This window comes from Oncorhynchus nerka, linkage group LG27, assembly GCF_034236695.1.
Source record: "Oncorhynchus nerka isolate Pitt River linkage group LG27, Oner_Uvic_2.0, whole genome shotgun sequence".
Lineage (NCBI taxonomy): Eukaryota > Metazoa > Chordata > Actinopteri > Salmoniformes > Salmonidae > Oncorhynchus > Oncorhynchus nerka.
In genome coordinates, this window is record NC_088422.1 from 76,604,432 (window position 1) to 76,628,297 (window position 23,866).

At 46.4% G+C, this 23,866-nt stretch overlaps 1 protein-coding gene across 2 annotated transcripts in view; it reads left to right on the top strand.

The window, feature by feature from the left end:
- Positions 1–1,680: 1,680 nt before the first annotated feature.
- The window catches only part of LOC115121138 (vitamin D 25-hydroxylase-like), a 30,614-nt gene continuing 8,428 nt past the window's right edge, over positions 1,681–23,866 (top strand). The window contains exons 1-5 of one of the 2 annotated variants that reach the window (XM_029650165.2): positions 1,681–6,361; positions 14,093–14,140; positions 16,114–16,242; positions 17,073–17,214; positions 17,390–18,022. In XM_029650165.2, coding sequence (XP_029506025.2) covers positions 16,183–16,242; positions 17,073–17,214; positions 17,390–18,022 — 835 coding nt within the window. In that variant the 5' untranslated portion in view covers positions 1,681–6,361; positions 14,093–14,140; positions 16,114–16,182. The remainder of the gene's footprint in view (positions 6,362–14,092; positions 14,141–16,113; positions 16,243–17,072; positions 17,215–17,389; positions 18,023–23,866) is intronic. The other variant, XM_029650163.2, reaches the window with a different exon arrangement.

Here is a 23,866-nt window from a genome sequence, read left to right on the forward strand (position 1 = left end):
ACTTACAAAAGATGCATTGGTGTTTAGTGAGTCCACCAGACCATAGGCAGTAGGGATGACCACGTGTTCTCTTAATAAGTGCATGAATTAGACAATTTTCCTATCCTGCTAAGCATTCAAAATGTAACGAGTACTTTCGGTTGTCAGGGAAAATGTATGGAGTAAAAAGTACATTTTCTTTAGGAATGTAGTGAAGTAAAAGTTGTCAAAAATAGAAATAGTAAAGTAAAGATACCCAAAACAACTACTTACAGTAAGTAGTACTTTAAAGTATTTCATTTAATTACTTTACACCACTGGAGACTCGATATACCCTGGGTCAGTTTCTGATCTGAATGATGTCCTCAGGTTCTCTCGATGCTCCAAAGGGCTGTGACAAGGTTCATTATAGTGCATAGAGCCACAGGAGGTTAATGTAGGAAGAAATGTGCCATATAGCGTGAGCATTGCTATTATAATAATTTGTGATTGTTTACATGATATGACATTGTCACGCCCTGATCTGTTTCACCTGTTCTTGTGATTGTCTCCACCTCCTCCAGGTGTCACTTATTTTCCCCAGTGTATTTATCCCAGTGTTTCCTGTCTCTCTGTGCCAGTTTGTCTTATATGTTTTCATGTCAACCAGCATGTTTTCCAATGCTCCTGTTTTCTATTCTCTTTTTCCAATCTTCACAGATTTGACCCTTGCCTGTTTCTTCTGGACTCCGTACCCGCCTGCCCATTTTGTCTGCCCTGACATCGAGCCTGTCTGCCCCTTTTGTCTGCCCTGACATCGAGCCTGTCTGACCCTTTTGTCTGCCCTGACATCGAGCCTGTCTGCCCCTTTTGTCTGCCCTGACATCGAGCCTGTCTGCCCCTTTTGTCTGCCCTGACATCGAGCCTGTCTGCCCCTTTTGTCTGCCCTGACATCAAGCCTGTCTGTCATTCTTTACCTCTTGGACTCAGAATCTGGTTTTGACCTTTTGCCTGTCCACGACCAGCCTCTTGACTTCTCCTTTTGGATTATAAATAAACTACAAAGACTAATGTAGTAACATATTAACACATGTAATACCGCATTCACTGACTGTTGTCTGCCTGTGGCCTAAGCATGATAAAATAGCTTGCACACTGTGTCATAAACCTTCCCCTCCCCCTGTCCTTCTGTAGATACTAACCGCACTGATACAACCCCTTACGGGGGGGGGGCTGACCAAGATAACGTAAACACTGAAATTCCTAAACACACACACACACTCGACCTACTTCGGGATGGGCTCCAAAGACAAAGAACTCTGTCAAGAGCCAATGGGATACGGACACCAGGCTGGAGGGGACTGTCAATCACCTACAAGCAACCTACCAGAAGCCAGGACTACCAGAATCTACATATGTCATTTCAATGTATAAAATGGACTGCCCATCATGTTTCTCTCTCTCTTTTTCCGATGGTTCCATAAGAACTAGACGAAAAGGGGCCGTGCAGCACGTTTTGCCAGATATCATTACGCTTGAATAAACGGCCTTTACTATACCATATCCGCCTTGTCCAGAGTCTCAACTTGGTCTCGTTTCTCATATAGCTATTCATCAACAAAGTGGTAGCAGAGGATGGTTTAAACCCATGAATTCGGTCCATAGAGAGTTGATGAGAGAAAAGACAAGTTGACGACAGATTCCAGAAGGACGGGTGACCTGTCTGAAAGGAGCCTCAGGGATTCAACTCGCCTCAGGAAACTGATCAAAGAGCTCGACACTATAAGGTGAGCAGAACCTGTTAAATCAAAATCTGCATATTATATCATAGTCAAGATCCAAATTTATGATCAGTAGTACTGAGGCGTGAGTATGAATTGCTGTTAAATTGATGAAAAATTATCCGATAACCAAAGGCATTGCGTAATGATATCTGTGTAAATATATTGTCAAATCTTATCCATATAGTCTGGCAATAGTAGATGTTGAAATCTGTGTTACAGTGAGGGATTTGATGACATATATATTGTCAAATCTTATCCATATAGCCTGGCACTAGTCGATGTGGCGATCGGCCAGGTGTAACAGTGAGGGAATTTGATGACATAATGAATTGCGAAATGTGATATATTGTCAAATCTTATCCATATAGCCTGGCACTAGTCGATGTGGCGATCGGCCAGGTGTAACAGTGAGGGAATTTGATGACTTAGTGAAATGAAATGTGTATGTGATGATGAAATGTTTTGTTAATTGATAGAGAAGTGTAACCAAGACTGGGACTAGTGGAGTCGGCATCCCACTAGGAGAATCAGTTAATAAGTTTAAAAAATTGGACTAGGAGTGAAGGAATTAAACCTGATCTCTCCAGATTAATGTCACTGATTGACCGTTTCATGAGACCGAGTAATACTGACCACTGATTCTAAATTTGACCGCCGAGTCAAAAGTGGGGCGGGGTGGTGCGGCCGCCGTGCTGTGTAACGAATTGATTTTTGTCCCCTTTGTGCTGTTGGTGTTGCCTAGAATTAATTCGACAAATATTATAGAAGATATCTGAATGCATTGTCATTGACCCAAAAGTAGGCGTTAGGGACACTAACATTTGGCCAGGCAGTAGAAATGTGTGAAGTTGTAAAATTACTCTAATAAACTACCCTAGACGCATAATTATCTCGCGAATATCCCTTTTCGATATTATAGTATAGTAATTCTACAAAACTCTTTGTGCACGAGGGTGAGGCACAGGAGATAAGTCTGTGTTGGCACCAGGAATACATCGCTAGGAATACATCATAGTGCATCGTCAATATGGCCTCAATTACCGTTCCCAAACTCAAATTCAACAAATACTTAGATCAGAGAATACAGGAAAGGGCAGGAGGAAAACAGGAGTATAAATAAAAAATAAAGATATGGGGGGGAATTAGACTGAGATGGACACAGGCAGGTTACATTAGTGGAGTTGCCCCGTCAAGGGAGCAACTCAGCACTATGGAGAGAGAATTAGAGGAAGCAATAAAACACAGTAAAGTGAGTGAGGCAGAAAGGAACAAGAGCCATTTATTCAAGAAGGAAGGAACAAAAGAGAGGGAGAGAGCGGAGGCTGAGCTGAGAATAGGCACCTGGGCAACAGAGGAGACAAAAAGGGCACGCCCACACAAGAAACCTGATATGATGGGGGTGCTTGCTGGGGCCTCAGCTGACGTCACAGAAGGCACAATCAACAACCACAACACACCACCGCCCACCGGGACCACCCCATCGGCCCCGCTCTCTCTATACCCGCCACTGCCACAGGAAGAGAAAACTACAGCGCCACCTCCCTATTTACAAAATCCATTCACACACCTCCCACACAACCCGTTTAAAACCCACGCCACCCCAGTCGCCGTGCAGGCCCCGGTTTTTGTGGTGCAGGGAGGACAGCTAAAAGGGGACATGACTGTGTGAATTCAAGAAGGCCTCCTCGTTTGTGAAGAAAGGCCCGATTGCTCAAGCCCCGCAGCACTACAAGGCCCAGGTGGGTCCCTGCCGAGCTACCCACAAAGAAGGGAAGGTGGATCTCAACCGGGCCTCCCAAAGAGAGAAGGCCACGATCTTATTCAGTTCTCCTCTACTCCGAACACAGACTGGTACGGACGCAGAGATAAAGAAGATGATCAAGGGTCGTGGGTGTCACAAGGAAAATGTTCCGTCGGGGCTTCATCAAGAGGTCACCACAGTGAAGATGATGCAAGCGAAAGGAGACCTGGACGAGATGAGGAGGAAATGGAACGGGACATCCGGAACTCCATAGCTCAAGCCAGAACTATGATAGACGAAGCTGAACGTGGAGGGGGCTCATTCCATGTGGAAGGGGTAATGGTAGGAACAGTGACGGACCTGATCGAACCTGTCAGACAGTCCGTAAAGGCTCTCAGAACTAAGAAGCAGGGGAGTCTCATCCAGAGCAGACTGGGATCCCCAACATGGAGAGACAAGGAGGACAGGCCTCCAAATGCCGTTAAGGCCCACTCCTGATGGAGAATACGAAAAGTACCAACCCTGGAAAATGACAGACCTCACCACTTTAATGGAACAGTTGCCCAGTCTACATGGGGGTGCCTCGGCATGGCTCCTCCAACTACAGACACTTACCTCTGGCCTACGCCTCTGCCTGGGAGACATGAAGGCCCTGTTGGCTAGGGCTACAGACCATACCACCATGATGGCTCTCATGAGAGACGCAGATCTGGCCACGGGCCCAGCTGCACTAGGTCTAGAACGATTCCGAACTCAGCTATGGGCTGAGTTGAGAAGAGCATATCCTACGGAAAGGAACCATGCCACCCTTACCTCCTTTACCATGGAACATGGTGAACAACCCGCTGCCTACCTGGATAGAGCAAAGACAACATGGAGGTCGGTGCATGAGGAGCCATTCGATCACACCGACACCACTCTAGCGATGTGGAAAGAGATGGTGGTAAATGGATGTCCTACTGAAGTGAAAGCACAGTTGAGGGGCACAGTGGGCCTCATCTCCCTCCCTCTGACCCAGTTCAACACACACATCCATCATCACGTTGCTCAACATCACAAGGATAAAGGGGGAGCTGAATCCCAGGTGCAAAAGCTCCAGGTTGAGCTCTTGAAGTTGCAGCTGAAGGACGCGCAGAGGGGAGACAAACCAAAGAAACAGATGGTGGCCGAGGCAACTACAGACATTGTTGATATAGTCACTAAAACAGTCACCCAGATGATGCAGCAACAAACTGTCCAGCAGACCTCCACACCTGCTCCTGGCCCTGCGCACTTAACGCCAATGCCAATGGCACTACAAGGGGGACCACAGGTGGCATTCCAGCCTCAATGGATTCCAGGACTGCCTAGAGGGGGAGTTTGCTACAACTGTAGGACACCCGGTCACTACTCCAGGGACTGCCCATATCCACTGTCTCAACCTCAGCACCCACCCAGGGGAGGAAGGCCCTTCTACGGTCCACCTAGAGGGAGGGGTGGCTACAGGCCATCCCCTCAGCCACAACCACAGCCGCAATCAAGAACTCAGAGTGAACAACCTGCATACAACCACCCAGTGCCATTTGCCTCCTACCCACCACAGCAGGCGCCGTTCCAGGGTATGTCAGGAGAATACCCCCCTTGGCAATGAAGCTGCCCACCATCACCACGAGAGAAGGAACTGACCTCTCGACGGCTGCCTCTCTCACCTCCCCTGACTACTCCAAGAGTTTCCATTTGGATGTTTCTGAAAAGGAGGGGTTCACGGTCTCTGTCCTTTTTCAGAAACAAGAGGGGGAGTGCAGGGTGCTGCTGTACCACTTCTCCAAGTTAGATCACATTGAAATGGGCCAAGCAACATGCTCCAGTTACGTTGCTGCAGTAGCAAAAGCTATTGAAAAAACAGCTCACCTCGTGATGTCACCTTTCAATCAGGCAACATCCTTCAACCAGCACCTGCCCAATTAGCTGAAATCATCGGATTGACGCAGGCCCTCATCAGAGGAAAAGGAAAGACTGTGAATATCTATACAGACTCAGCCTATGCCCATGGAGTAGTCCACACTGATGGACCCAGAACTTTTACGAGAAGCACATAGCCACACACACGAAGGCAAACTAAAGACCCTGCAAAGGGTCTCGCACATCTGGTGGCACCCTCACATAAAAATATGACTGACTTATTTCATGACAATGATTTATTTTCTGACGAGTGCAGCATTTGTGGTAGCTACAATCCTAAGAAACCCTATCAGACACCCATGGGCTCATACCCAGTACCCAATGCATGTTTTCAGGACATTAGCATAGATTACACAGACATGGGGGCGGATAATGTGATTAATGGGAAACGATACCTATTAGTGATGGTGGATAGGTTTTCCAACGGCGAGAGAGGATGCGAAATCAGTCATTAAATTTGGGTCTGTTTATAGGCCACAATCACAAGGTCTCGTGGAAACGCGCAGGTCAAACGCTTAAAATTCAAAATAGCTAAAATATGTGCCGGGGTCGAAGTTGAAATGGGTCAAAGCCCTGCCCCTGACGTTGATGGCCATGGCACCCTCACCAGGGTCAGGGACCCATCTCTCTCCTCATGAGATAATGACTGGAAGAGTCATGCCTGGCCCACCAAGGGAGGGAGGTCATATGCCCGCCCTTGATATGCAACAAATTGTAATGTCTGACTATGTGAGAGAACTAACAAAACTTTCTGCAGCTCTCTCTGTTCAGATTCGCAAGGTCCAGGAGAGAGAACTGCCGGAAGATCCAGCACCACTGAAGGTAAAAATTGGAGACTGAGTGAGGGTCAAAGTCCACAAGAGAAAGTGGCTGGAACCCAGGTGGGCTGGGCCGTACGAAGTGAAGGAGGTTACTTCACACTCAGTCCAGGTCAAAGGTAAATTGGGCGCACCTTGGCACCACCTCACACATTGTACACCAGCTCCAACCCCTTCCCGCACACTGACGGAAGTCAGAACTGACCTAAGTGGTCTACATTCGGTCCCAAATTCTACATCTATTTAGCCAAGGAAAATGGGAGGTGCACCCCCATACTCTCTGACTAAATCACACCTTTCCCCCTGGGAACGTTTGGGGGTCTCGGGACCCCTGTTTGTTATTTTTCTACTAATAGGAGGAGTCACTGTAGGCACACTCACATGGCTTATAGACCAACAGATGCACCCACTACAGACTCATACACTGAACTCTACTCTGCCAGGTGAAACTAACTCTCTCTCTCTTCCCTCTTATCTACCACAAGACCATACCGTTTCTAGGCGTGAGGTGGGGGTCACTAAGTGCACCCCCCAGGAGTTGAAGAGCACCACCTTGTGTTTGCCTTTCAATGCCACCACCACCGTTTACCTGCCTTGGGGCCTTTTGGGTCATGCGCGAAATAGTCTGGGGCTACCTGCCTGGACTTATTCCAGTTTCAACTGGTATATAACCAAAGGGGGATATGGTGAGTGGTCTTGGAAAAACCTGGTGGCGGAAACAGGGTATGACTGGTCCAGCTATTCCAAGGGACGGGTTGTTCTTGCCTGGCGCAAACGGCTTACATTTTCACGCACTGGTTTTCAACTAAAGCTAATTGTACGACCTGGGACCACTATGGGTTGCCAGGTTTTTACATTGGCCCCATATGTAGATACTACCAGCAGGGCTGAAGTCCATTTCACTCTATATATATGCTTTACTCCACAACCACAGCCTACTTCTGTGACGGTGCGTGACGATATGGCAAAGCCACATACCCTACCCCAGCACAGTGATGGGTGGGGTTCTGCTGTTTTAGTGGTCACTACCCCTACCCCGGATGAGAACATTCAGGTTGCTACAGGTGTCTCAGGTTTGTCTAACAATTGGTTATTATTGACCGAACAAGCAGCCACGTGCAGCACGTTTTGCCAGATATCATTACGCTTGAATAAACGGCCTTTACTATACCATATCCGCCTTGTCCAGAGTCTCAACTTGGTCTCGTTTCTCATATAGCTATTCATCAACACTAACCATCTTCCTCCTGTGTCTGCATCGGGGTCTCGCCTTGTGCCCTTATAGTACGAACTGGCCATGACAGACCCAGCAGACTTGGACCAGCTCCGCCACACTGTCTCCCTGCATGGAGCCACCTTTGGTAGACATGAGGAGTTGTTACAGGACCTTCTGGAAGGGCTCCGTTCCTTGACGGAATGCCAAAACCAAGGGATTAAAGAGATTATGGAGCAAATCAGGGAGTTAGCTCAGAGGCTGCCTCCTACCTCTGAGAAACCCCAACCACACAGTATTTTTTTCCCCTATTAGTGGTGAGCTTGTACAGCCTACCCCGGCTCCCCGAGAACCCGCTTACCACCTCAGGAGTGATATTCTGGGGATCCTGGTACCTGCCTGGGTTTTCTTTCTCAGTGCTCTCTTATTTTTGAGCTACAGATATCTTCGTTTCATTCAAGCCAATCTAAGATAGAGTATGTTATTACGCTAATGTCGGGAAGGGCACTCTCCTGGGTTACGGCAGTTTGGGAGCAACAACCCGCCATTTGTTGTCATCTGGAGGATTTCATGGCAGAAGTGAGGAAGGTATTCGATTCTACATAATCCAGGAGAGAGGCGGCCAGTAAACTTCTTGAATTACGTCAACTCCCGTAGTGTAGCAGACTACGCGGTTGATTTTCACACATTGGCCTCCGAGAGTGCCTGGAATACAGAGTCTCTTTTTGATACTTTTCTTCACTAATTATCTGAGGTGGTAAAAGATGAGCTAGCTGCTCGGGAACTACCGGTGGACCTCGACTCCCTCATTGCCCTCACCATTAGAATTGATGGATGCCTAAGGGAACGCAGGAGTGAGGGAACGTCTGGTCTCGGGCACACTCATTCATCTGCAATGGCTCGCTCACCTTTCGAAGGAATCCAGAAGTCTCCAATGGCTGTTTTTCCGAGAGGATCCGAAGCCACCCGAGTTCCCTCGAGAATCATCGACAACGGTGAGGAGCCCTAGATCATTAGTAGGTACAAGTACTCTGGTGAGTCAGACTGGGAATTCCCTAATTCCAATTACCTGTACCCCTTTTCCTGTTCTGCTGTGTGGAGACCAGTCAAAGCCCTTTCGGGTGCTCATTGACTCTGGGCTGATGAGAGTTTCATGGACGCTACCCTGGTATCTGAACTAAATATTCCCACTCAACCCCTTTCCGTTTCCAAGGATGCCAGAGCACTGGACGACCGTTCCATTGGCAGAGTCAATCAAAGCACATTTCCCATGACTCTGCGGACATCTGGTAATCACAGTGAGTCAATACAGCTGCTTCTCATTGAGTCTCCTAACATCCCTATAGTTTTGGGATTTTCTTGGCTCCAGAAGCACAATCCCAATATTGACTGGACCACAGGTTCAATCCTGGGTTGGAGCCCGTTCGGTCACTCACAATGCCTAAAGGCGGCGCACCCTTCCCCTAAACGTCTGCCTGCAGGGTTCACTCTGCGCTGACTGAACGCTAACATTGAACGCTCTATGTCCTCATGGGTGGACAGGGTGGATAATGGCAGACGGAAGACGGGGTGGTGCGGCAGGTGCCACTTCTCATACGAATGTTGTTATTTTATCTAAAACATCAGGTGTACGCCGACCCCAGCTAAGTAACTCATGCAGAGTTAAAGTGCAATTATGTGTTTTATCTCCAGTACTTTGCCATGATTGTCAGTTATGTAGCTCCTCTACTGATAATCTCAGTGCATCGTTGCTGGGATGACACAGTCTACTACCAGAGAATATCAACACCAAAGAGGACAGTACACAGCATACCATAATGTTCTGAATAATGGCCAAGTCTACCTCGCTCCCTATTCCACTGATTCGCTTAGGCGTAACAAACACAAATCCAACATTTATCGGAAACTTTTAAACTACCTGTTCACTACCCTCCTACTCTCCGGGGATGTGCAACTCAGTCCTGGGCCTAACATCACCGAGCCAGCAATACTCACCGGAGTGGAAAGCAGTGGATGGCCGAAGCTGATAGTCAGTTTTTTCTATCCACAATCCAGACTACAATAAATTGTTTCCTATAGAAAATCAAATCCAAACCTGGCCAAAAGAGCACTCTTCCTTGGCTAAATGGAGAAATCTGGAAATCGATGAAAGAACGAGATTATCCTCCAAAATAGCCCTAAGATCCAAATTAGAGCATGACAGGCGTAGGTTTACCATGTTGAGAAATAAGGTGAGAAATCAGACAGGCCAAGGCAAACTTTTTTTATTAACATAATTGGTGAAGCAAAGGGAAATTCTAAACTGATCTGGGAGAATCTAAAAAAGTTAACAGGGAAAGAATATAGTAACACTGAAAAAAGACTAGAAATCACGGTGAATAACAATCTAACACAGGATGCAGTCAAAATAACAAAAGCCTTCCATTTCTACTTTATTGACTCTGTCAGGGTACTGACACAGAACCCCTCCACTGGTTTCTTGGGCTCAGTGCTAGTAAATGACACTCAACCTGTCTTCATCATAAGGGAGGTTTCTGAGTCAAAGGTGAACAAGGTGATTAGCTCACTAAAGAACTCTGAAGCCAAAGATGTGTTTGGGCTGGACTCTACCTTTCTTAAAAACTACAAAGAGTCACTCATTAGCCCCATTACTAAGGTCACCAACACATCTATTGGTCTCTGGGTGTTTCCAAGGGTATGGAAGTCGGCCATCTTTAAATTGGGCGACCCTGCTGACGTGAGTAACTACAGGCCCATTGGTATACTACCTGTGGTGTCAAAGGTTGTTGAAAAGTGTGTAGCAGAACAACTGATTGCACACCTCAACAACAGCCCCTTCACATTACACTCCATGCAGTTTGGCTTCAGAGCGAAACACTCCACAGAAACGGCCAACTGCTTTCTTCTGGAAAATGTGAAGTCCAAGATGGACAAAGGGGGCGTTGTTGGGGCTGTGTTGGGGCTGTGCTTTTGATACTGTTAACCATGAGATTCTCATCACAAAATTGCCCAAGTTCAACTTTTCCCCTGATGCCTTGAGATGGATGAAATCATACCTTGTGAAGGCAGAACTCAGTGTGTCAGAGTGAGCAATGGGCTGTCACCCACTCTTAGCTATGTTGTGGGCGTGCCCCAAGGGTGAATACTGGAGCCCCTCCTGTTCAGCCTGTACATTAATGATCTGCCTTTTGTCTGTACTGGGTCTGAAGTTCAAATGTATGCAGATGATACAGGATATATGTGCATGCAAAGAGCAAACAACAAGCTGCACAAGAACTCACTATTGTAATGGTCCAGGTTACAAAGTGGCTCAGTGACTCGTGTTTGCATCTCAATGTGAAAAAAACTGTTTGCATGTTCTTCACAAAGAGGGCAACAGATGCTACTGAGCCAGATGTGTCATGTGACATGTGTCTATGTGTCAGGGGAGAAGCTCCAGGTGGTATCTGATTTTAAGTACCTTGGCATCATACTTGATTCCAACCTCTCTTTTAAAAACCATGTGAAAAAGGTCATTCAGATTCAACCAAATTCAACCTAGCTCATTTCCGATTTATACGAAATTGTTTGACTACAGAGGTAGCAAAACTGTACTTCAAATCTATGATACTCCCCCACTTAACATACTGCTTGACTAGTTGGGCCCAAGCTTGCTGTACAACATTAAAACCTATTCAGTCTGTCTACAAACAGGCTCTCAAAGTTGATAGGAATTGCCATCATCACTGTTAGAAACAGGCTCTCAAAGTGCTTGATAGAAAGCCCAATTGCCATCATCACTGTTACATCCTCATTTCTGAGTTGGGAAAATCTTGTACAACACACTGACGCATGTCTTTTTATTTTTACTAAAGAACAAATTCTTATTTTCAATGACAGCCTAGGAACAGTGGGTTAACTACCTGTTCAGGGGCAGAACGACAGATTTGTACCTTGTCAGCTCGGGGATTTGAACTTGCAACCTTTCGGTTACTAGTCCAACGCTCTAACCATTAGGCTACTCTGCCACCCTCTTGAAGATCCTAAATGGCCTGGCTCCCCCTCCACCCAGTATTTTATTTTTTGAATTTCACCCCCTTTTTCTCCCCAATTTCATGGTATCCAATTGTTATGAATTTTGTCTTGCTGCTTTTTGTTCTATGTTGCTCTGTCTGTATGCTACGTCTTGCTTGTCCTATGTTGCTCTGTCTGTATGCTATGTCCTGCTTGTCCTATGTTGCTCTGCGTGTGCTCACTGCTCAATGATTGTCTATATTGTAATTGTTTTTAATAACCTGCCCAGGGACTGCGGTTGAAAATTAGCCGGCTGGCTAAAACCGGCACTTTTACTGAAACTTTGATTAATGTGCACTGTCCCTCTAAAATAAAATAAAACTCAACTCTTTGTGGGAAAGAAGGAGTAGACCCTGCGTCCATTTCATGGAGACCCCGGTAATCAATATCATTGTCAGGAACCGGTACCCGCTACCACTCCTCTCCTCGGCTATCGAATCTTTCCAGGGGGCAGCCATCTTTCTAAACTGGACCTCCGGAATGCCTACCACCTTGTTCAGATACGCGAAGGAGACGATTGGAAGACTGATTTCAATACAGCAAGTGGACACTATGAGTCATGCTGTTTGGACTCACTAACGATCCTGCTGTCTTCCAAGCCCTGGATAACGATATGCTCCGGGCCATGTTGAATCGGTTTGTTTTTGTGTACCTCGATGACATCCTGGTTTTCTCCCGTTCTGCCCAGGAACGGGAGAAAATATTCTCTAAGTGCGACAGGTTCTTCAGTGCCTTCTGGAGAACCAGTTGTTTTTTAAAGCGGAGAAGTGCGAATTCCACTGGTCCACAATCACTTTTCTGGGATACATCATCTCTGAAGGGAATGTTCAGATGGATCCGTAAAAAGTGAACGGTGACGGATTGGCCCCAACCCACATCCAGGGTGCAGCTCCAGCGGTTTGCTCATTTTTACCACCGTTTCATTCGGGGCTATAGCAACCTGGCGGCTCCCCTCTCTGCACTCACCTCTCCCAAGGTACCGGTCACATGGTCCCCAATAGCAAACAAGGCTTTTGTGGATTTGAAGCAACGATTCACCACTGCCCCCATCCGCATCCATCTGGCTCCGACCCGTCAGTTTGTGGTGGAGGTTGTCGCTTCCGAAGTGGGAGTAGGGGCCGTTCTTTCCCAGCGATCCGTCCAGGACCAAAAATTTCATCCCTGTGCCTTCATGTTCCATCATCTCAACTTGGCGGAGAGGAACTATGACATTGGAAACCAGGAACTCCTAGCAGTAAAGATCGCCCTGGAGGAGTGGAGGCATTGGTTGGAAGGGGCGGAACATCCCATTTTGGTTTGGACCGACCACAAGGATTTGGAATATCTTCGCACAGCCAAGTGCCTTAACTCAAGGCAGGCCCGGTGTGCCCTGTTATTCACTAGGTTTAATTTCACCATTTCCTTCCGCTTAGGGTACAAAAATGTGAAGCCGTATGCCCTTTCCCGCCTGTACAGTTCTGCTGCCACACCCTCGGAATCAGAGACCACTCGCCCTGCCTCATGTTTGGCGGCTGTGGTTGTCTGGGGTATTGAGGCTCTGGTTCGCAAAGCACAACGTTCCTGGATGTTCGTTCCTGATCCGGTCCCAAGTTCTGGAATGGGCTCACTCCTCCAGGATTACCTGTCATCCTGGTGCTCATCGTACCCTGGCTTTCCTCCGACAGAGCTTCTGGTGGCCCACCATGGCTCCTGATGTCTCGGCCTTCGTTGCCTCATGCATGGTGTGTGCCCAAAGCAAGACTCTGCGGCAATCTCCGTCTGGTCTCCTTCAGCCACTTCCTGTTCCTCATCGCCCCTGGTCTCATATTTCCCTGAATTTTGTCAACGGGCTTCCTCCGTCAGATGGCAACACCACCATCCTGATGGTGGTTGACAGGTTCTCCGAGGCCGTCCATTTCATCCCTCTTCCTAAATTACCTTCCGCCAAGGAGACGGCCCAGCTCATGGTGCAGCACGTCTTCCGAATCCATGGACTCCCGGTCGACATTGTCTCGGATTGGGGTCCCAAGTATTCATCCTGATTCTGCAAGCCATTCGGCACCCTTATCGGGTCTTCGGCCAGCCTGTCCTCCGGGTTTCATCCCCAGTCCAACGGCCAGTCGGAGCGAGCTAATCAAGATATGGAGACGGTACTCCGGTGTCTTGTTGCCATTAACCCCACCACCTGGAGTCAGCAACTGGTCTGAATGGAATATGCCAGGAACACTCCCCTGCTCGGCTACTGGACTATCCCCCTTCGAATGCTCCATGGGATATCAGCCCCCGCTCTTCCCTGCGCAAGATACCTTCAGCCCAGATGTTCGTCCGTCGCTGTCGGCATACCTGGAATATACCTCGGGCGGCTTTTCTCAAGACAACCTCCTGGTATCGTCGACAAGCAGACCGCCACTGGACTCTGGCTCCTCGCTATCGGACCTACCCCTCTGGATAGAATCTCATAAACTTTCCCCGCATTTCATTAGTCCTTTCCCCATTTCTAGTCATTCGTCCATCTGCTGTTGCCCCGTACCCTCCATGTTCACCCTAGTTTTCATGTGTCCAGGATTAAGCCCTTGTCTCACAGTCCTCTGTCTTCCATTTCTAGGCCCATCCCTCCCCCCCCTGGGTCATCGATGGCCAGCCGGCGTATACGGTGAGATGCTTCCCGAGGGTTCAACCATGGGGCAGGGGTTTCTACCTGCCACCAGGTAGGATGCCTGGTGGCATCCCTAGGGGGGGTACTGTCACGCCCGGATCTGTTTCACCTGTTCTTGTGATTGTCTCCACCTCCTCCAGGTGTCGCTTATTTTCCTGGTGTATTTATCCCAGTGTTTCCTGTCTCTCTGTGCCAGTTCGTCTTGTATGTTTTCAAGTCAAACCGCGTGTTTTCCCGTACTCCTGTTTTCTATTCTCATTTTCTAGTCTTCACAGTTTTGACCCTTGCCTGTTTTTTTCTGGACTCCGTACCTGCCTGCCTGCCCCTTCTGTCTGCCCTGACATCAAGCCTGTCTGCCACTCTTTACCTCTTGGACTCAGAATCTGGTTTTGACCTTTTGCCTGTCCACGACCATTGCCTCTTGCCTTCTCCTTTTGGAATATAAATAAACTACAAAGACTCTAACCATCTGCCTCCTTTGTCTGCATCTGGGTCTCACCTTTTGCCCTTATAGACAGACATTCTACACATTTGCTTGCAAGTTGTTTGCATTAATGATTGACACTAAAGTGGGACACTTGGGTAAAGATACTCATCTTTATATTGTAATACCGTTAATGTACAACCCAGACTGCATGTTGGTGCTGGTGTAGCCTACCATAAAGAACACATCCCAGACAGAATGGCACAATTGTGAAGAAAGTGATTGATCTATTCTTGTATCCTACTGATTTGTAGGGTGTTCCAACAACACAGTATAGGGCGAAGTTTACATCCTAATGCAACAACACAGTATAGGGCAACGTTTATATCCTATTGCAGACAAGGACATGTTTTACCCCATGACCTAGGTATTTTAAAATTGTGTTATAGGTTAGGCCTATGTGTTATATCACATGAATTTGAAATAAATATTGTATTTATTATACAGCATTAGGCTATGAGTTATAAAAATATCTCTCTTGAATCAAACATGAACCTTGCTTTTGCTGCATAATGCCAATGTGTCTAGATATAAGACAGTCTAAACAACACTCACATAGCATACTTTCTATGTCAATGGGATCAGCGAATTTGGACTCGGGTAGACGTAACACAGAAAAAAATCTATATTCCAAGACACTTAAATTAGTATATGTTAGGTTTGGTATAGTATCTATTAATTTGTGACAATATGTTACGAATTTTCAATACATATATGTTATGAATTTCAATTTGTTGTGGCTAACTTTATCTAGGTGGCTAATGCCAACGTTAGAAGTTGGGGTTAGGAGTTAGATTAAAGGGTTGTTGGGTTTAGGGTTAAGGGGAAGGGTTAGCTAACATGCTAGTTGCAAAGTAGCTAAAAAGTAGTAAATAGTTGCAAAGTTGCTAATTATCCACCAGCCTTTTGTTTTTGTCTTTAGTAACATTCTGTCTTATGTAACCATAACAAATGTAATATATCATGCTAAATTGAGTGTCCCGAAGTTTCGTTTACTATGTTATGTCTAGTCTGAGTACAGGCTGAATCAGCGGTGAAAAAATATAGCTTTTTTTTTAACCAACTTGATCTGTGTGGTGCCAGCTGTCCGGCAAGTTATGCTGCATGCCAACAAATGGCCAGGAATCATCATTGGGAAATCAAATCCTCAGAAATAGCAGAATCACGATTTGTTGGTTGCTAGAATTGATCGAAGGCTGATCAAAGTTCATCGATAGTCATCACAGCTAAACTTCCAGCCAATCTTTGCCTTGTAGAGGGAGAAGCATCCTATTGGGTAGAGGCAGGGAATAGAAACATGTGCAAGATGATATAGCCTACATAACTATTTCACAGAGGAGAGCTTAGTACAGACAGCAAAGTTAGAGAGAGAAAAATGGTATTAATTCAGTTATCATCCCTAGTCTCAGAATTGTCGCATGGACAGGCTTTCTTAGGTCTGTGTAGTTTAATTATTTCCCTTATTGTTATTTTGCTGATCCGACAGCTTGTGAAGCAGAGGAGACCCCGAGGATTCCCTCCTGGACCGTCACCTATCCCTGTCATAGGGAACATTATGTCTCTAGCAACAGAACCGCACGTCTTTATGAAGAAACAGAGTGAAATCCATGGGCAGGTACGGTACTTAACTTATTGTGTCAAAGTGGCTTGACTTAAACCTAGGCATTTTTTTGTGTTGGCTACTTGTGTGCACCCCCATGTAGGCTAGTCTTGTGCTCAAACCTGTTTAACTATTGCGGTTTAGCCTATTGAGTGTTAATTTATGAACACGGATTTTTTGCATTACAATATGTATTTTATATAGCGCTTTTCATTACAAAACAGAATCTCAAAGTTGCTTTAATTTCATTCGTGAAAAAACAGTGTCCAAAGAAGTTTGAAGGTAGCTTAGTGGTTAGAGCATTGGGCCAGTAACCGAAAGGTTGCTAGATCGAATCCCGAGCTGCCAAGGTTAAAAATATGTCATTCTGCCGCTGAACAAGGCAGTCAACACCGTTAGCCTGTCATCATAGAAAATAATGTGTTCTTAACTGACTTGCCTAGTTAAATAAAGGTTAAAAATAAAATAAAAAATCATCCGACACACACCAGAATTCCTTATGTGTGTCAAAATATTAGTTAGGATGGACGCTCCATTCTTGTCCTTATATCTTGCGTCAGCCTATAAAAAAAACTCAGAAAACTGAACAGAAGAGGCTCGCTATTCGCTAAGTGTTGGCAGGCTCCAGCTGCGCTTGCAGGGTTTCGAAAAATGGCGAAGGTACGCTTAGTCAGCATGCCTCGACAAATAGAGCTAGACGTCCTCTAAACTAGCCTAATAGATCATTTGCAATTTAGATGTTATGTCATACTACTTTTTCAAATCAAATAAAAAATGAAACATATTTTGGGAAAACAAATGGCATATTATTTTGGATGTCTATTTATTCAAGTATTTTATCTCAGATTTTCAGTCTTGATTTGGGAGGCTACTCAGCAGTGGTTCTGAATGGATATGATGCCATCAGAGAATGCCTGTACCACCAGGGTGATGTCTTTTCTGACCGGCCATCGCTGCCTTTATTTATGAAAATGACAAAAATGGGAGGTAAGAAAGTCAGTTATAATGTATTCTGAAATATGCACATTATGACATTTGTATATTGTTATTAGATATTACATGCAAATACAAGCTTGGTGTTATCGAACTCTCTAGGCTATTTTATGGTACATGCTCAGTAAGGTCTCATTGTCTGCTCTAATCTCAATATTTTCCTTCTCAGGACTTCTGAATGCTAAATTTGGCAATGGATGGATTGAACATCGTCAACTGGCCAGCAACTCCTTTCGTTACTTTGGCAGTTTTCAAAAGCCCCTCGACCAGAAGATCCTGGAAGAGTGCATGTTTTTTGTGGATGCCATCGACGAACACAAAGGGAAACCCTTTAACCCAAAGCACCTGGTGACCAATGCTGTGTCCAACATCACCAACCTCATCATCTTCGGCGAGCGTTTCACGTACGACAACTGTGACTTCCAGCACATGATTGAGATCTTCAGTGAGAATGTGGAGCTGGCCGTCAGTGGCTGGGCCTTCCTTTACAACGCCTTCCCATGGATCGAGTACCTCCCCTTCGGAAAGCACCAGAAGCTGTTCCGCAACGCAGCCAAGGTCTATAACTTCCTGGAGCAGCTCATCAGGCGCTTCTCGGAGGGCAGAGTGTGCAACTTCCCGCGCCACTACATCGATGACTACCTGAACAAGTTGGACAAGAGTGCTGGCGACTTGGGCACCCCGTATTCCAGGGAGAACCTAATCTACTCTGTGGGCGAGCTCATCATTGCGGGCACGGAGACCACCACCAACACCCTACGCTGGGCTATGCTCTACATGGCCCTCTACCCCAACATTCAAGGTCAGTGTGCTGCCTTATAGCAAAGTAGGCCTCAGCACCAAGTCCCCTGACTTGTCCTTACTCAAGCCTCATATCACCCTGCCTTGTCCTCACTCAGGCCTCATAGCACCATGCCTTGTCCTCACTCAGGCCTCTTTGCACCATGCCTTGTCCTTAATCAGGCCTCTTAGCACCCTGCCTTGTCCTCACTCAGGCCTCATAGCACCATGCCTTGTCCTTAATCAGGCCTCTTAGCACCCTGCCTTGTCCTTAATCAGGCCTCTTAGCACCATGCCTTGTCCTTAATCAGGCCTCTTAGCACCCTGCCTTGTCCTTAATCAGGCCTCTTAGCACCCTGCCTTGTCCTCACTCAGGCCTCATCATGTCAAGTGGTGCATAAGACCTCCACAACGTCCCTCCATCTCTTCCTGTCCTTTTCTATTTTGTTTGTCTCTTTTTCAGATGAGGCCTATTCTGGTATTAAGCTCAGTTTCAACGGTTCGCTAACAGGTCATCCTTGGTCTTTCTTTCTCCTCTTCTCCTCTGGTGTCCAGTAAAGGGACTTGCCTCATCCTTATTTAACCTTTCTCCAAGCCATAACATACAGCAACTAAGGTATATATTTTTTATTTCAACTGTACAAAGTTATACACTCCCCCCCTCGGACAGTGAAGCTACAATTGTAAATGTGTCTCTATAATTCACCATTTTAGATATGATATCAAATATTTTATATTAGGTGACAGGACAGAATGTTCCTTTTATTTGAGGGTATTTTTTATATATATATAATGTATATCTGTTTTACCGTTTAGAATTGAAAGCATGTAGCAAATGTATCTAATCCCCCCATTTTGAAGACATCATAAGTATTTGGACAAGTTCACTTAGTGTTTTAACGTAGTAAAAATGTAGTATTTGGTCCCATATTCCTTGCACACAATAACTGCATCAAGCTGTGACTTTAAAAACGCGTTGGATTCATTTACAGCTTGTTTTGGTTGTGTTTCAGATTATGCTTGGCCCAATAGGAAGTGAATGGTGGACAATGTACTGTATTTTAATATTTTGTAGACACTTGTATTGTAAGTAAGAATTAAATGTGTTTTTGAACACAGCTACATTAATGTGGATGCTACCATGATTAGGGATGTCATGAATTGGAAATAAAATTACTCCAGTCATCATCCATCATTCATAACCCAAAATTAACCAAAACAAACACCAAATGCATCCAACGAGTGCGTAGTCACAAGCTTGATGTAGTCATTGCGTACTAGAAATATGGGACCAAATACTAAACATTAGACTGCTTTAATACACTATAAGTGAATGTGTCCAAATACATATGACATCTTCAAATGGGAGGACTAGATATGTAAAGTGCTTTCATTTCTAAACTTTAAAACAGATATGAAAATACCCTCAAATGAAAGGTGACATTCTGTACCTTCGCCTCATATGAAACATTTGATAACAAATCCAAAATGCTGGAGTATAGAGCCAAATTTACCACAATAGCTTCACTGTCCAAATACATACGGAGGGGAGTGTATGTTTGTAGGTAATTAATAATTGTTTTTTTTAATAGATTTTTGTTTAAACTATTTCACTACTAAGGTATACGCCGAGTGTATAAAACATTATCCTCTTTCAACGACACAGACTGACCAGGTTATTGATGTCACTTGTTAAATCCACTTCAATCAATTTTATTTATAAAGCCCTTTTTACATCAGCAGATGTCACAAAGTGCTTATACAGAAACCCAGCCTTAAACCACAAACAGCAAGCAATGCAGATGCAGAAGCACGGTGGCTAGGAAAAACTCCCTAGAAATGCAGGAACCTAGGAAGAAACCTAGAGAGGAACCAGGATCTGAGGGGTGGCCAGTCCTCTTCTGGATGTGCCGGGTTGAGATTATAAGTGTACTAAACTGTAAGCGCTCACTACTGTAAGTCTCTCTGGATAAGAGCATCTGCTAAATGACGAAAATGTATAAATGTACATGGCCATTAAGGCCAGATCGTTTTTCAAGATCAAACGTTCATAGATGACCAGCAGGCTCAAATAATAATCCCAGTGGTTGTAGAGCATTAGAATATATTTTTGCCATCACGGGCCAGAATCATATATTCAGGATTATACATTATACATAATGTACATTATACATTATACAAAAGTACACTGTGCATTCAGCACCACGGACAGACCTCTTGTTAACGGGTATGCACAAAAACGGGGGCCGTATTGAATCAGGTCGCGGGCTGCGTACCGCCCCCGGGACGGCCGATACCCAGGCCTGTTATAGAGGGTTCAACAGGTCAGCACGTCAGGAGTAAATGTCTGTTGGCTTTATGTAGTCGAGCTTTCAGAGGTCGAGGAAAGCAGATGAGGTAGAGAGAGAGATGGAGGAAGGGAGGGAGAGGGTCGAAAACAGCATCTGGTGAACAGGTTCCATAGCCACAGGCAAAACAGCAGAAACTGGATGAGCAGCATGACCAGGTGGACTGGGGACAGCCAGGAGTCATCAGGCCAGGTAGTCCTGAGGTATGGTCCTAGGGCTCCGGTCCTCCGAGAGAGAGAGAGATGGGAGAATTAGAGGGAGCATACTTAAGTTAAGACAGGAGAATTTCACCAGATAGGATAGACTAACCCTAGCCCCCCGGGCACATAGACTATTGCAGCATAAATACTGGAGGCTGAGACAGGGGGGGGGTCAGGGGACACTGTGGCCGTGTCTGACGATACCCCCGGACAGGGCCAACCAGGCAGGATATCACCCCACCCACTTTGCCAAAGCACAGCCCCCACACCACTAGAGGGATATCAACAGCCCACCAGTTTACTAAATCAAATCAAATCAAAGTTTATTTGTCACGTGCGCTGAATACAACAGGTACCCCCGGACAGGGGAATGCTTACTTGCAGGCTCTAACCAATAGTGCAAAAAAAGGTATTAGGTGAACAATAGGTAGGTAAAGAAATAAAACAACAGTAAAAAGACAGGCTATAGAAGTAGCGAGGCTATATACAGACACCAGTTAGTCAGGCTGATTGAGGTAGTATGTACATGTAGATATGGTTAAAGTGACTATGCATATATGATGAACAGAGAGTAGCAGTAGTGTAAAAAAGGGGTTGGCGGGTGGTGGGTTGGACACAATGCAAATAGCCCGGTTAGCCAATGTGCGGGAGCACTGGTTGTTCGGCCCAATTGAGGTAGTATGTACATGAATGTATAGTTAAAGAGACTATGCATATATGTTAACCAGAGAATAGCAGCAGTGTAAAAAGAGGGGTTGGTTGGGAGGGGGCACACAATTCAAATAGTCTGGGTAGCCATTTGATTACCTGTTCAGGAGTCTTATGGCTTGGGGGTAAAAACTGTTGAGAATCCTTTTTGTCCTAGACTTGGCACTCTGGTACCGCTTGCAATGCAGTATGAAAGAGAACAGGCTATGACTGGGGTGGCTGGGGTCTTTGACTATTTTTAGGGCCTTCCTCTGACAACGCTTGGTGTAGAGGTCCTGGATGGCAGGCAGCTTAGCCCCAGTGATATACTGGGCTGTACGCACTACCCTCTGTAGTGCCTTCCAGTCAGAGGCAGAGCAATTGCCGTACCAGGCAGTGATGCAACCATGCTCTCGATGTTGCAGCTGTAGAACCTTTTGAGGATCTCAGGACCCAAATCTTTTTAGTTTCCTGAGGGGGAAACTAGGCTTTGCCGTGCCCTCTTCACGACTGTCTTGGTGTGTTTGGACCATTCTAGTTTGTTGTTAATGTGGACACCAAGGAACTTGAAGCTCTCAACCTGCTCCACTACAGCCCCGTCGATGAGAATGGGGACGTGCTCGGCCCTCCTTTTCCTGTAGTCCACAATAATCTCCTTAGTTTTGGTTACATCGAGGGATAGGTTGTTATTCTGGCACCACCCGGCCAGGTCTCTGACTTCCTCCCTATAGGCTGTCTCGTCGTTGTCGGTGATCAGGCCTACCACTGTTGTGTCGTCTGCAAACTTAATGATGGTGTTGGAGTCATGCCTGGCCATTTAGTCGTGGGTGAACAGGGAGTACAGGAGGGGACTGAGCACGCACCCCTGGGGAGTTCCAGTGTTGAGAATCAGCGTGGCAGATGTGTTGCTACCTACCCTCACCACCTGGGGGCGGCCCATCAGGAAGTCCAGGATCCAGTTGCAGAGGGAGGTGTTTAGTCGCAGGGTCCTTAGCTTATTGCTGAGCTTTGAAAGCACTATGGTGTTGAAAGCTGAGCTGTAGTCATTGAATAGCATTCTCACATAGGTGTTCCTTTTGTCCATGTGGGAAAGAGCAGTGTGGAGTGCAATAGAGATTAGAGGTCGACTGATTAATCGGAATGGCCGATTAATTAGGGCCGATTTCAAGTTTTCATAACAATCGGAAATCGGTATTTTTGAACGCCGATTTTATAATTTAATTACATTTTTTACAACTTTATTTAACGAGGCAAGTTAGTTAAGAATACATTCTTATTTTCAATAACGGCTAGTTAGCGGGGTGCGCGCTAATAGAGTCTCAAACGTCCCTCGCTCTGAGACTTGGAGTAGTTGTTCGCCTTGCTCTGCATGGGTAACGCTGCCTCGAGGGTTGCTGTTGTCGATGTGTTCCTGGTTCGAGCCCAGGTAGCGGCGAGGAGAGGGATGGAAGCTGGTGGTCCCAGCGCGCACGAACCACGTGGAGTTCCAGGTCTCCGGTAGCCTCTGGAACTGCCGATCTGCGGCCAACAAGGCAGAGTTCATCTCAGCCTATGCCTCCCTCCAGTCCCTCGACTTCTTGGCACTGACGGAAACATGGATCACCACAGACAACACTGCTACTCCTACTGCTCTCTCTTCGTCTGCCCATGTGTTCTCGCACACCCCGAGAGCTTCTGGTCAGCGGGGTGGTGGCACCGGGATCCTCATCTCTCCCAAGTGGTCATTCTCTCTTTCTCCCCTTACCCATCTGTCTATCGCCTCCTTTGAATTCCATGCTGTCACAGTTACCAGCCCTTTCAAGCTTAACATCCTTATCATTTATCGCCCTCCAGGTTCCCTCGGAGAGTTCATCAATGAGCTTGATGCCTTGATAAGCTCTTTTCCTGAGGACGGCTCACCTCTCACAGTTCTGGGCGACTTTAACCTCCCCACGTCTACCTTTGACTCATTCCTCTCTGCCTCCTTCTTTCCACTCCTCTCCTCTTTTGACCTCACCCTCTCACCTTCCCCCCCTACTCACAAGGCAGGAAATACGCTCTTTACTAGATGCTGTTCTTCCACTAACCTCATTGCAACTCCCCTCCAAGTCTCCGACCACTACCTTGTATCCTTTTCCCTCTCGCTCTCATCCAACACTTCCCACACTGCCCCTACTCGGATGGTATCGCGCCGTCCCAACCTTCGCTCTCTCTCCCCCGCTACTCTCTCCTCTTCCATCCTATCATCTCTTCCCTCTGCTCAAACCTTCTCCAACCTATCTCCTGATTCTGCCTCCTCAACCCTCCTCTCCTCCCTTTCTGCATCCTTTGACTTTCTATGTCCCCTATCCTCCAGGCCAGCTCTCCCGCTATCTCTCTCAGAATGACCTTCTTGATCCAAATCAGTCAGGTTTCAAGACTAGTCATTCAACTGAGACTGCTCTTCTCTGTATCACGGAGGCGCTCCGCACTGCTAAAGCTAACTCTCTCTCCTCTGCTCTCATCCTTCTAGACCTATCGGCTGCCTTCGATACTGTGAACCATCAGATCCTCCTCTCCACCCTCTCCGAGTTGGGCATCTCCGGCGCGGCCCACACTTGGATTGCGTCCTACCTGACAGGTCGCTCCTACCAGGTGGCGTGGCGAGAATCC